The sequence below is a fragment of the Enhydra lutris genome, unplaced genomic scaffold (genome assembly GCF_002288905.1).
Source record: "Enhydra lutris kenyoni isolate GAN:26980312 unplaced genomic scaffold, ASM228890v2 scaffoldscaffold4, whole genome shotgun sequence".
Lineage (NCBI taxonomy): Eukaryota > Metazoa > Chordata > Mammalia > Carnivora > Mustelidae > Enhydra > Enhydra lutris.
In genome coordinates, this window is record NW_019154088.1 from 19,524,146 (window position 1) to 19,538,338 (window position 14,193).

The 14,193-nt window shown below is 44.4% G+C and overlaps 1 protein-coding gene across 3 annotated transcripts in view; it reads left to right on the forward strand.

Moving 5' to 3' along the window:
• LOC111161406 (tropomodulin 2) overlaps positions 1-14,193 on the forward strand; it is a 67,455-nt gene that overhangs the window by 27,639 nt on the left and 25,623 nt on the right. For 2 of the 3 annotated variants that reach the window (XM_022525025.1, XM_022525042.1), the window contains exons 1-3: positions 4,997-5,192; positions 6,938-7,094; positions 11,596-11,718. In XM_022525025.1, coding sequence (XP_022380733.1) covers positions 5,067-5,192; positions 6,938-7,094; positions 11,596-11,718 — 406 coding nt within the window. In that variant the 5' untranslated portion in view covers positions 4,997-5,066. Of the gene's footprint in view, positions 1-316; positions 448-2,462; positions 2,571-4,996; positions 5,193-6,937; positions 7,095-11,595; positions 11,719-14,193 lie in introns of those variants that run through there. The other variant, XM_022525033.1, reaches the window with a different exon arrangement.

Sequence of the window (14,193 nt, forward strand, 5' to 3'; positions counted from 1 at the left end):
TTGGAAATGAAAAGACTCTATTTCTTTTTTGCATCTCAGATCCTGTGGCTTGATTATTATAGTCTGAAAGTAGTCCATATACAGCAGGTGAAACTGTAACTCCGAACCATACCATTCCTATGCTTACTTTGTTGAGAATAAGCTGTACTATCATTGATATTAGAGTATTATCGGAATCTGAGCATAGGAAGGAAAGTGCGTTTTGGGGGAAGTCATCTCTGATTTTGGCAGGAGAGCCCCTACATTTTCTTTTTAAAATTAAAATTTGTTTTAAAAAAAGGGCAAAAATAAAATATAATTAAAATGTATGTGTTAGATGTGGTCAAAGGTGAGAAGGTCAAGCCAATATTTGAGGAACCGCCCAATCCTACTAATGTGGAAGTGAGTCTGCAGCAGATGAAAGCCAATGATCCCAGCCTGCAAGAAGTCAACCTCAACAACATTAAGGTATTTCATTATGGTTATTGTCAGTCACTTGATGTATCATGAAGTTAGAAAATTTAACAGCAATAACCGATTGCCTGCTTTCACACCTGGTTCCAATCCCTTGTAGTCCCCAATTATGAGGCAAGATATCCTGTTGCAAAGAAGGAATTTTTAAAAAGTGATTTCTGGAATTCTTCGGAAAGAATCATAGTATTTGTGTTAAACATATAATATTGGTTACCTACTGCTGGGTAGTAAATTACTCTAAAACCTGGAGGCTTAAAACAACAAACATTATTTCACATAGTTTTTGAGTGTCAGGAATCTGGACTTAGCTGGGTAGTTGTGGCTCGGGGTCTCAAGTGAGGCTGTTAGTAAAGCTGTCATCAGGGGTGTAATCATCTGAAGGCCTGACTGGGGTGGAAGGATCCACTTTCAAGATGGCACACTCATGCGGTTGTCGGCAGGAGGCCTCCTTTTCTCACCACATGCATGGGTCTCTCCATAGAGCTGTCTCAGTGTCCTCGTGTCATGACGATGTGCTTCCCTCAGTGCAAGCGGTCAAAGAGAAAAAGAACAAACAGGAAGCCACGGTGCCTTTTATGGCCTATTCCCTGAAGTTACAATTGTTACTTCTGCTTTATTCTCTTTGGTAATTAGTCATGTCACTCTCAAAGAGAGGGGAAAGAAGGGTGTGTGTGAGATAGATAGGTGGACAGATAGAGGGAGAGAGAGAGAACATTGCCTGTATCTATTTTGTTGCTTCTTTTTGGGCCAACATCTGCCATTTAATAATAATAATTGGCTTACATTGAGTACTCACTCTGTGCCATACCCTTTGCTAAATACTTGAAATTTATTACAGTAGTTCCCTGTTGTCTGTGGTTTTGCTTTTCATGATTTACCCTCAGTCAACCACAGTGCAGAAGTAGGTGATCCTCCTGACGTACTGTCAGAAAATCAGGAGTAGCCTAACCTTATATCACGGTGCTATGTCATTTACCTCACCTCACCTCACCTCACCTCATCACATGGGCATTTTATTATCTCACATCACAAGAAGAAGAGTGAGTATAGCTATATTTTGAGAGAGAGAGAGACCACAGTCATATAACTTTTATTATAATATATTTTTATAGTTACTCTATTATTGGTTACTGTTGTCAGTCTCTTACTGTGCCTAACTTATAAATTGAACTCTATCATAGGTATGTATGTATGTATAGGAAAAAAACAAAATACATATATTGTTTAGTGCTATCTGTGGTTGCAGGCACCCATGGATAAGGGGAGACTACTGCATCTCATTTAATCTTCAGTGCCACTTAAAGGGGTTAAGTTGCTCATGGCCACAGAGATAATCTGTAGGCATCCAGGACTCATGTCACCCTCTAGTGCACCCCATGTTGCCTCCCTCCCAGTGGTCAGGACCGTGCTGAGTGCTGTGGAAGAGGGAGTAGGAATCATTTGGTCTTTATTCTGAAAGTCTTATATTAGGAGAAAAACACTAAATAAATAATTACAACGTGATGTGGTAAACCCCCAAGTGTTATGGAATTGCAGCTGAGGAATTTTTTCATCTTGCCTAGGGGAGTCAATAAACAAAGGAGGTGATATTTCAGCTAGGAATTAATCAAAGAAAAGGACAATAGAATTTCCAGGTGAAGGGAAAAGCCTACCTGAGGGTGTGGAGGAGAGAAAGAGCATGATATGTTTAAAGATTGGCAAGTAGGTCAGTCTGGCTAGAATATAGAGAATGAAAGAGAAAAGGAGGGAAGTTGGGTATGTACATAATTTCTTGGCTAAAGTGAACAGAAAGGTGATGCTAGAATGTCTTATTGTGTTAGATTCCCTTATTAGACACTAAGTGGTGCTACTGGCCAGGAAGGCGTGGTGGCTGGAAGATGGCTAATGAGTCTTTTAGAAAGGATTTAGCTATCTAAACCCATCAGGTATTTAAAAGCTGTGGGTCCTTGACTTGGGGTAGCTGGGACTACAGAACGGTTTATCAACTGTCTGTGTCTTCTTCATTTTAGAACATTCCAATTCCAACCCTGAAGGAATTTGCAAAAGCTCTGGAAACCAACACTCACGTAAAGAAGTTCAGCCTGGCTGCAACCCGTAGCAATGACCCTGTGGCAATTGTGAGTAAAATTTTAGAAAAAAAAAATTTTTTTTTAGAAATATAACCTAAGAGTGCCTGGGTGGCTCAGTTGGTTAAGTGACTGCCTTTGGCTCCGGTCATGATCCTGGAGTCCCAGGATCAAGTCCCACATCAGGCTCCCTGCTCAGTGGGGAGTCTGTATTTCCCTCTCACCCACCCCCCTCCCTCTCTCTCATTCTCTCTCTCTCTCAAATAAATACAATCTTAAAAAAAAAAAAAGAAATATAACATGAAAGTATTTAATTCAATAGAAACTATCTTTAAGGGGCGCCTGGGTGGCTCAGTGGGTTAAGCCGCTGCCTTCGGCTCGGGTCATGATCTCAGAGTCCTGGGATCGAGCCCCGCATCGGGCTACAAGTCCCTGGGACTTTTTTGTTTTGTTTTGTTTTCCGAATCCCTGACACCCATTCTTCTAGTTTTGAAGCTGGTGCTTTTGCTATTACGCATTTATAAGCAATGTCAGGGACATCTTGACTGCTGTTGGGCCCACAGTAATTGTAGGATCATCAATTGTAAAACACATCTGAATTTCAGAATGTTAAATGTGGGAAACTGTGTAACGTCAAGTCCATTAAGAAGGATGGTTCAGCCAGTTCATTTGATGGTTAAGGGCCTGGCAGATTTAGGTCTGTGCCCAGTGTCACATGATAAATTAGTGGTAACTGGGACCAAAACAGAGTACCCATGATCTAATTGGTCTCTGACTTTAGTGGGATGGTTTTTGGGGGAGGGTTCTGTTTATTTGTTCATTTTCCTGTACTATAGCAATGGAAGATTAAAAGAAGGTTGGCTAGTGGAAAAGACAGTTACGTTGTACATAGAAAAGGTATCTAAACAGAAAACCACAAACTTGAATGTGGTGAGCAGCTGAATTAGAGAAGGAAGCAACATTCTAATAACTGTTCAGTGGCTCACCTTCAAATGGTCTCTTCCTATGCCAACCCATTCTTTATTCTTACCTTTTGAATTACTTTATGTAAAAAACTGGCTTCTCAGATGATTCCTCTGTTTTAAACATCTATAGTGGCTCCCATTTCCAACAGGACAGAGCCCAGGTTCCTTGGCAGGGATTACAAGGAAGGCCCTTCACAAATGTCCCTTTCTTGACTTTAGTTCTTTCCTCTCCCTGTAGCACACCAACCATTCACCAACACACCACCATCCACCTTTCTTATCTTTGTGCCTTTGTTTATGCTGTTCCTTTTTTCCTGGAATAACCCTTCCCCACCCACATCCCCACTATGGTCTCTTCCTTCAAGGCTCAAAGGCAACCTCTTTTTCACAGTTTCCCCTTAACCCCCCTCCCCCACTTTACCCAATGATTACTTCGTGTGTTTTTAGACCTATTTTATGCTTTACTTCTATTGTAGCACTTATCAAATGGCATTATCTCTATTTGTGTGTCTCACTGAGCTGTGATCTTCTTGAAGAAGGGGTTGCGTCTTGTTCATCTTTAGGTTCCTGCTTTCTAGGTGTGTGCCTGGCAAACAGTAGGTGCACAGCAAATACTAATTGTCTTGAAAGATCTGATTGAGTTTAATATTGCCTAGGGAGAAACACAATCAGCTAAGTGCCTTGCTATTTCCTAAATGCAATATTATCCTTCTAGAGGAGAGATGGAAAATCCTTTGCAAGAAAGATGGGATTGAGTAAGAATTACATTCTGAATGGAAGTTTAGCAGTGAGGTAGGATAAAAGAAGGGGTTGAAAGGAGAGCAGACTAGAGGTTTAACGAACTAGGCAGCGTGATTAAGGACACAAAAAAACACAGGACTAGAAAGAGAACAGGAGACGGGGGAAGAACAAAAAGAGAGAAGTGTGGAGAGACTATGCAGTCAGGATGTTAGGATCTTACTGAGATTAATTGCAGGGAGTTACTGGACAATGCTTTCTCACATGGACGTTCCAAACTCTCTTTCCTGAATGAGCCCCATTTTATATTCTTCACATCACTCTCTCCCTGAAAAGACACAAGTATGCTTCTTACAAAGGCCTTACAATTAGCTCATTGTTTTTCTCTGTTTTCTATGGAAAGCGGAGGAGGCAGAGTAGTGTGGCAGAAAGGCACTCTGCACGCTGGGAACCAGGAGGTCTGGCACATGGCAGCTCTGGAGCCTCGAGCAAGGCACTTAGCCACCTTTGCCTCAGAATCTTTGCCTGTCAGATGGGATAGTAGTATCTGTCCAGACTTCCTTTCTGGGGTGTTTGTAAAGATCTAAGTAAGTGAAAGAGTACACATGGAAACCCATTCTAAGCTGTCAGGTCGCTCTGCAAATGGAGGTGGTGTGACCGTTTTGTGGAATCCTTTGTCCAATAAAGACTCCATTGGCAGATAGCACAGGCTTTGTCTCCTGTGACTAAGTCCTGTTTGCAGAGTACGATCATGGTGTTTCTTTCTGATTGGTAGTATTCTGAAGTCTCAGGAGGCTGGCCTGTTTAAATGTCCGCGACCCATGAGAAGGACTTATAAGAAGCCATGGCACTCCCTTTTCAAAAAGAGCTGGAGAAATACAAGAACATTGATGAAGATGAGCTTCTTGGCAAACTCTCAGAAGAGGAACTGAAACAGTTGGAAAATGTTCTTGATGACCTGGATCCCAAGGTTCGTGAGCTGCAACGGAAACATCGTGGTCAGTGGTAGTAGGGGATAAATGGTGTGGCTTGGTCCTTAAACAATAGTGCAGAAATCCCTTAGCTCCAAATACAAATTCCGTGTTCTTTCCCTGATTGGTTCTTGATCACTTACTCTGACAGATTCATAAAGAAACTCAGTAGCCACGTCTACAATATGATATGGCAAATTTCTCAAAAACCAATTTAATGTAAATGGTAAAACATATTTTCCATTGCTTGAGAAAGGACTACTTTGACTTAGGGAAGAAGAAAGGAAAGAGGAAAAGAGGACAAATCTTACCAAATTTATTCTTTGAGGTCTTATACCCTACTGGGCACAGAATCCCTAGGGGTAAATCATATTACTCCCATTTCATAAATGAGGGGAACAGATGTGAAGAAGTAATTTACAGAAGAGCTCATACTAGTAAACGTCAGAGATGCTATTTAAACCAGGTCTTTAACCCCCTAAGTAGATCTTTTTTATACTTCATTTTTTTTAAATGCATAAATAACTAGAAATCTTTGGTGATCTCACAACAATGGAGATGTTTGAATTATAACAACAATATCATGTGAATTTAAGTGGAGATTCTAATATTTTTATGAGCTCTTGAAAAACAAAGTAGCTTGTTAGAGTGTTTGTTTCGCAAGCACTTTCTTCAGTCCTGATGGTATTTTCTTAAAATTAGAATCAGAGGCATCCAAAGTAGTGATTTTACTATAAAGAAAAATATCACTAAAAATTATATATACAATGTGCTGATATGCCAGACATTTTGGGTATTTTATTTACTTTTAAAAATGTTTTTATCTTTGGGACACCTGGGTGACTCAGTTGGTTAAGCAGCTGCCTTCGGCTCAGGTCATGATCCCAGCGTCCTGGGATCGAGTCCCATATCGGGCTCCTTGCTCGTCAGGGAACCTGCTTCTCCCTCTGCCTCTGCTTGCCATTCTGTCTGCCTGTGATCGCTCTCTCCCTCTCTCTCTCTGAAAAATAAATAAATAAAATCTTTAAAAAAAAAAATGTTTTTATCTTTGATAGACATTGGGGAGTGTATGTGTTGTAATGAGCACCGAGTATTATATAAGACTGACAAATCACAGACCTGTACCCTTGAACCAAAGAATATGTATACATAATTTTTAAATTTAAAAAATAGATTAAAAATAAATAAATAACCCAAAACACAGTCTTAAAAAAAAGTTTTTATGTTTGAACATTAAGGAAGGAATCGTCCAGCTCAGTCAAGCAGGTGTCAGCATCTACCCTAATACTTGCTTATGTGCTGGGTGATTTCCCAGGAAAGAGGCTAGAAATAAGAGAGTATAGCCATGTTGGCTCCTTGTTAGTGTCTGTATGCCTGCTTGGGAGAACCCTGGATAGAGATCTGGCCAAACCCAAGTGTGATCTACGAGGAAGGAGGCCATGGAGGGTACCTGGCCTTTTGCTACCACATTCTAGAATGCAGCTCTGAAGACCCAGAGATGGCTCTGGCCGGCTGTATTCTGCCTGTGTGCATGGCAGGGGCTCCCTCTCAGCACAGGAGGTTAGAGCAGGTAGGGCCTCGGGCACGTGCCAGAGTCCCCAGCCCTCAGTGCACACCTGCATCTCTGCACAGGTGTCCTTCTCCCTGCCTCCCCCATAGACAGCAGGGCCAGGGGTGGGGGCCAAGTCCCAGAGTGTCAGTAGGGCGAACACCGTCCTTCCTGCTCACATCTCTGTTTCGTTAGAGCGCACTGCTACCAGCTGGATTCCGACAGAAAGACCAGACCCAGAAAGCAGCCACCGGCCCGTTTGACCGTGAGCACCTCCTCATGTACCTGGAGAAGGAGGCTTTGGAACAGAAGGACAGGGAAGACTTTGTGCCCTTCACTGGAGAAAAGAAAGGTAAGGACTCCAGGCACCACATCCCGGGACTAAGGTACTCCTCATGTCTTGTCACGGTGGCTCCAGCAAGTGAACTGACCTAGAAGTGGGAAAGAAGCCAAGAACTGGATTCATTAGTAAAAAGAATCATGGCTGGTAGAGACACATCAGTATACTTTTGTCCAGACCTATAGATTGTGCACTACCCAGGGTCAGGAGGACCCTGACATAAACTATGGACTTTGGATAATAACGATGGCAGCGTAGGTTTCATCAGTTGTGACAAATGTCGCGCTCTGCTGCAGGATGTCATTGGGGGAGGGTTTGTAAGCATGGGACAAGGAGTATATGGCAGCTCTCTATACTATCCTCTACACACCTAAAACTGCTCTGAAAAAATAAGGTTTATTAGTTACCCAAAAAATTCTGTAAGAATAATATGAGAATATAGAAGCTAATTAAATTAATGCTCAAGGTACTCAAATTAGTTCTATGAAAAATATCTGAAGCCCCAAAGCAAAAGCTCTGGCAGTGTGAGGTGTTGTGCCTGAGAGAAGGTCCGGTAGGCATTGGTGCGTTGCTCTTAGCCTGAGCCTTTACCAGTTGCAGATATCCGCTCCAGGCCTTTCTGTTCCATATCTAGGATAGCTGTGGCACCAGACCCCTAACCTAAGATGCTACTCTTAGAGACCAATGCAGTCAAGCATTCCCTCACCCAGCATTTACCAGGCATCTGCTCTGTGCAGAGCCATGTGCCAGGTGTTGGCACCACAGTGCATAGGTTCCTGTCTTGCCCTCAGGGAGTTTCTGGTCTAGTGAGAGAAGCTCTGTGATTGTCCTGGAGAGGCTCCGAGGAGCAAAGGGATGTTCCTCCATGCCGCGACTGAGCTTAGAACCAAGACAGGGAAAACAGTCCGCCTTAGCTCCCAACCCTGGGCTCCCTTTGGGACAAAAAGTAGTTACCAAGAGCCTGTGTGGTTTCCTCAGCTACAGAGAGGGACTTGGGCCCGCAGATCCTAACAGAATCATCTATAACCTCATGGCAATGACAGTCTTTTCAAAATGCAAATCAGATCATGTCACTGCCCTGCTTGAAACCTCAAAGCCTCACTGTGGTCCTCAGCGCCCAGGGAGAGCTCGTCTTACCCACTTCTCTGATCACCTTCCCCTTTCCCTGCCAAGCCTCAGCCCCGCTGTCTGCATTTAGTTCCCCAAAACTGCCCAGCTCTTTTCCCACCCCGGGGTCTCCTCATGATCTCTTGCCTCCAACCCACGTCCCCAGTTTTCACATTCTGTAAGTCTGAGCTTAAACACAGGGCTTCGGGCTTTCTTTTCCTGACCCTTCTGTCTAAAATAGATCCCTTCTCTCTGCCATGACACTCGTGGATTGCTTTCATGGCGCTACGTTCATTGTTTGGTTTATTTACTTTGGGTTTTGTGCGTTTCCCACCTTAGATGAGGTCTCCACTGTGGGATTGTGTCTCTCTTGCCCCCCAGCATAGACGCTGGCCCAGGGGAGGCTCTTGAGAAATACAGGTTCGAATGGCCGCTACCTGGGAGCGTATGAAGCGGCCTTGGGCAGCAGGAACATGCTTCCTCAGCTGGCGTGAGTCTGAGCGCTGCTGCCTTCTGTTACGCAACATCTGGCTCTCCTCTGAATCGTGCTCATTTGATGGATCGTGCACCACTGATCGTGTCAATTTATTAAGAAAGTGATGTTGGACAGTGAAATATTGAGCAGATAACTAAGGATTACCATAGAAATACGGAGCTGTCTCTATGGCAGTGTAGCTGCTACTGGACTGAGTTCATTGTGAAAGAAAAGTTACAATGTCAAATCTTCAATAAAATCCCAACAAACATCCAGTATTAGGGTAGTGACAATAATAAGGGGAAAGCTTTGTCTCTTCTTCTTAGAGTCAAGGTCTGAGAAACAGTCACAGTAAATTATCTCTTGATCCAGATTAATCTGCAGGTGATTCACAGGGAAAAAAAGGGGCAGTCTGAGTAGTAAATGGGGAGACAAAAGGGGTATACAGTTGCCCGGAGTAGCTTAGGAGAAGGTTGGAAATCAACACTGTTTGGGCAAAATACTCAGAAAGCAAGTTTTCCAAACAGAGCAGAAGGAATAGAGTGGAACGTGCAGACCCACCCCCCCACCACCACCAGAAGGACCAATGGGTGATCTGGAGGCAGTGGAAGCTACAGTAAAGGTCTCATGGGAGGGGTATGCAACCTCAGCTCTGAACACCGTATGCACTAAGCCCTCGGGTGCCTGGGCCACGTTTTACTCTCTGCAGTAGCTTTATGCACTTAGAACTTGTTTGGTTGCCCGCCCCCCCGCCCCCCAGGAATGATGTGCAGCAGCAGCTGTCCTAAAGTTCAAAAGCTGTGGGTCCCCTCTGCACATGGTGTTGAGGGTAATCCTGAACACTCATGGGAAGGTGGAATGTAGACATCTCAGTAACTCTGGAACCAAAGTCACTGGAGCCACAAAGAAAATGCTTCAGGTTGCAGATATTCTGAAAAAGAAGTCTGGGATAAACCCCAGTGTCTGAAATGTTATTGATTGGTTGTTTTCTTTTCCATTTTCTATCTTCTGGCCATTCTCCTTATATTTTTCATTAAGCTCCAGTGTATTTTCTTTCTTTCTGGGAAAGGTGGCAATTTACATGATGGGGAGGCAGGAAGCAGGGTGATGGTCAGTGGAGGAGACATTGTGGCCAGGATACCCCAGTCTGACCACAAGCAGTGGTATTTCCCTAGGGTGCCCAGTGCTGCCTGGTCCCTGATTTCATGTCTAGCCATTTGAAGATCTGGTCAGCTATCAAGAAGTCAGCAGCCCCTGCAACCAGGGACAGCTGTTGGAGAGGATTTATGAAGGAGAGTTACTGACTTTGGGTTTGACTTTTACCTTTCCAGTGGGAGTGGGGAGGGCTGGCCAGCCAGAGAGATCTGGAAAGAGTGTTGGTCTCCATTGGCTGAACCGGGAGCCAGCTCTGTGTTCTACCCAAGATGACAAAGAGAAGGCAGTGGAAGGGTGAGTCTATAGGGAACTCCAAAGATCAAATTGGAGGAGACCAATTTCAAAGATCATGCCAAGAAGAGCAGCTCCAGAAAAGAAATGAAGAGTGAAAAGCTGGCAGGAATTGGGAAAGAGTGTAAGCAGGTTTGGAGTATTGCTATGGCAACTCTGGGATGTCCTAGGTTTACCCTTATGAGTCATTGCGCGTGTGGGATGTGGGTACGTTGCACTGGCTGAAAGTTAGGAGCAGGTAATATGCCATCCTCCCAGCGATGTGATCTTCAGAGGTTGGGGCTGAGGAGGTAGGGCATAGATGTCAGCATATTCAGAAGTGAGGCAGGGGCAAGACAAATGGAATCTGACTGCGAGGACGAAGTGGGAGGTGAAGGCAAAGTATCCCCATGTGGGAAGCACATTGTACCTTGCTGTTCACAGACCTCTACAACTTCTAAACACGTCAATCCTGAGTTCTCCTTTTATATTTGACTTCCTTTGGTATGTCTGGAGAGTAGCTGTATCCCCGGGTCACTACGCTACTCCAAGTGACCCCAGATAGAGCATCCTAGTGGTCTACAATCTCAGTCTAGCAAGAAAAACTCAAGAGAGCTCTGGTTTGTCCCTCAGGAACCCCTGGGGCTGTGTGGCTAACTCTGCCTCCAGTATTTGCAGGATCCAAGGGAAGAATACAAATAGAAGCCCATGTGCCATTTTTAATAAATGTTTAAAAACTAATAAACTGTTAAAATATGTTCTATCCTGTTACACATACACCTAGAAGCCCAGGATTCTTGGGCTTCCAAAAGTTCCATGCAAGCATATGGATCTGTCCTATACTGCTAGAGCCTCACACATATTTGGCACACAGCCTACAGATTGAAGCTGCATTCATCTCACCCACAAATAACCTCCCCTTGGCCTAGGGGTGCCCACTCCAGCAATGTGACATGCCTTTGGGTGGATGGACATGGGGAAGGGATGCATACAGGCCCTGGAAGCAAGTTCAGGGGTCTTTGAGCAGGGAATTCCAAGGTCCCAGATGCCTGGAGTGGAGCCTAGCAGATGGGATTCTCGGTGGGAATGTCCCTTTGGCCCCATGACCAGGGGCCAGGGACCAGGGAGATTGCAGGAGAAGAGGACCACAGTGGGCCCTATAAAGCACGGGGCCCATGGCAGGGCCTCTCTTGCCCAGGTCTAAGGGCAATGCTGGCAATCCATAGTAGAGAGGTAGAAACCACCATTTCCTTCTACGTTTAAGGACCATAGTCTCCTCACATCTCTGTGTTGCAGAATGCAGGATTCCTCCTCTGACGTTCCCTCCCTCTAATGGTGGATTAATGATACTGACATTATCCCAGCAATGAAGGAATCCCAGTTGCGTGCGCAATGGGCTTAAGGTTTGGCTCTCAGTGGCTCTCAGAACTGCATTGTCTGGTCAGTCCTTTTACCCTGCCTTGGTCAGCAGCACAGTGTGGTTTTTGTTTTCCTTCTGATTTAAAGGGAGAGTCTTCATCCCCAAAGAAAAGCCCATAGAAACTCGTAAAGAAGAAAAAGTGACCCTTGACCCAGAACTGGAAGAAGCTTTGGCCAGTGCCTCCGACACCGAACTCTATGATCTTGCAGGTTAGTCCTCAGCTCTGGGACACTTTTCTGTCTGGCTCTGGACCTTCAGGCACACACTGGCAGCAGCCTCTGAGCTTTTGGATAACTACTCATCAATATTGCAATACCAGGTGACTTCAGCTTGTATGTAGCCATCAGACTTGACGGAAGTGACTTCACCTCTCTAAGCAAATCTTACTTTGCTGTATCTCAGCTGTAAAATGTAAAATCCTATTTCAGCTATAAAATGCCCTAATAATACCCTTCCTACGAAATTCAAGAGTTAGAGAAACCAAAAAAAAGGAATCTAAAAGAGTGTTGCAAACTTAAACAATGAAATAATAGCCGTTCCTCTAAGAAGCTTTCACATTTGGCATTTTATCACATTTTACCATCACGGAGCATCCGTGAAGTTCCTGCTGTTCCCCATGGTCGCTGTTCCATTTTGATTGCCACAAAGAGGGCTGTTAGCCTAACCACAGAGCAGGAGTTATTTACCATTACACCCACACAGTAATGAAAGCCACATTCAGCCCGATCTGCTCATCTTTGTCTAGCTTTCTAAACAGTAGCAACAAAATAATAATTGGTGTTATTATTTGAATTGGTTACACATGCAGAGAGACAAAACACACATGGTATAAAAGAATGGATAGACAAGATGGCGCTAGACGTGGTAGACAAAGAATGGGTAGACAAGATGGCACTAGATTAGGGGTCTGCAAACCGCGACGTGCCTCCTGGGCTTGTAAATAAACTTTTACTGGAACATAGCAACAACAACAAAAGAATATGTAATGAAAGTAAGTTTCTCACCCTAATTAAGTCCTCTCCCATTTTCTACTATATCGTTGGAGAAAGATCCCATGCATCTACCAGCATATTTATGCATTCATGGGATGTTTTTTTTTTCCAAGTGGGATGTAAATTTAGATTATTAGGGTCATTAGGTCACTAGAGGTTAAGGTGCTTTAAAAATAGCCCATAGTTGGGTGCCTGGGTGGCACAGTTGGTCAAGTGCCCGACTCTGGATTCCAGCTCAGGTCCTGATCTCAGGGTTGTGGGATCAAGCCTTGAGTTGGGCTCTATCCTCCATGTGGAGTCTGCTTGAGATTCTCTTTCCATCTCCCTCTACCCCTCCCACTTGTGCTCTCTTTCTCTGGAAAAAAAAAAAAAGAAAGAAAGAAAGGAACCCCCCCCCTTTCAAGATTTTATTTATTTATTTGACAGACAGAGATTACAAGTAGGCAGAGAGGCAGGCGGGGCAGGGGGATTGGGGAAGCAGGCTTCCCGCTGAGCTGTGAGGACCCTGGGATCATGACCTGAGCCAAAGGCAGAGGCTTTAACCCACTGAGCCACCCAGGTGCCCCAAGAAAAAAACCTTTAAAAAAAAAAATAAATAAAAAACAGTCCATGAGCCTTAGCAAGAATCCTCACATCTTTATTCCACAGAAAGACATTTGTAATAATAATCCATCCTCCCTCCCAGGAGAACCAGCTATGCCTTATTCTAATAGCATGCCTACTATCTCAGCTACATCTTCATTCCTACTGTGATGATGTCAGTGGTCAATACAAGTTCACATATTTGAACCTCTCTCAGAAATCACCGCAGGGGGGTACCTGGGTGGCTCAGTGGGTTGAGGCCTCTGCCTTCGGCTCAGGTCATGATCCCAGGGTCCTGGGATCAAGCCCCGCATTGGGCTCTCTGCTCAGCGGGGAGCCTTCTTCCCCCTCTCTCTCTGCCTGCCTCTCTGCCTACTTATGATCTCTCTCTCTGTGTCAAATAAATAAATAAAATCTTTAAAAAAAAAAAAAAAAAGAAATCACCGCAGGATGGGGCACCTGGGTGGCTCAGTCATTAAGTGTCTGCCTTCGGCTCAGGTCATGAGCACAGGGCCTGGGATCGATCGAGCCCTAATCGGGCTCCCTGCTCAGTGGGAAACCTGCTTCTCCCTTTCCCACTCCCCCTGCTTGTGTTCCCTCTCTTGCTGTGCCTCTCTCTGTCAAATAAATAAATAAAATCAAAAAAAGAAAGAAAGAAAAAAAGAAATAATTGCAGGAATTGAAGCACCTGCATCACACAGTTAAGAAGGCATTTTGCAGTGACCTTTCTTCTGAGCCCTTTGGTTGCTGTGGAGAGATCCTGTCATGGTTACTGCTCCTCTCACGGGTTGTCTTATGGTTTCTACTAGAATTCCCCAAAGGGAGAATGCAGGGCTGGGCTTAAATTCCCAGGAAATGCTTAAGAAAGGAGAAGGAGAAAAATTCCAGTCATCTGGAAGAGTCTAGATTCTGAAATTCATACAATAAAACCAGGGGAATACTCCAGATAGAAAACTGTCTTGTTCCTCTCTGCTTACCCTCATTCCCTCATCAGATACTCCCTTAAAACTCGGGAGAAAGCCCACCTGGGGGGTGGGTGACAGCATCTTCTCTAGGGTGGATCTTTCTGGAAGGTTGAGAGCAACCCCATGAGTGAATGGGCTGACAGCA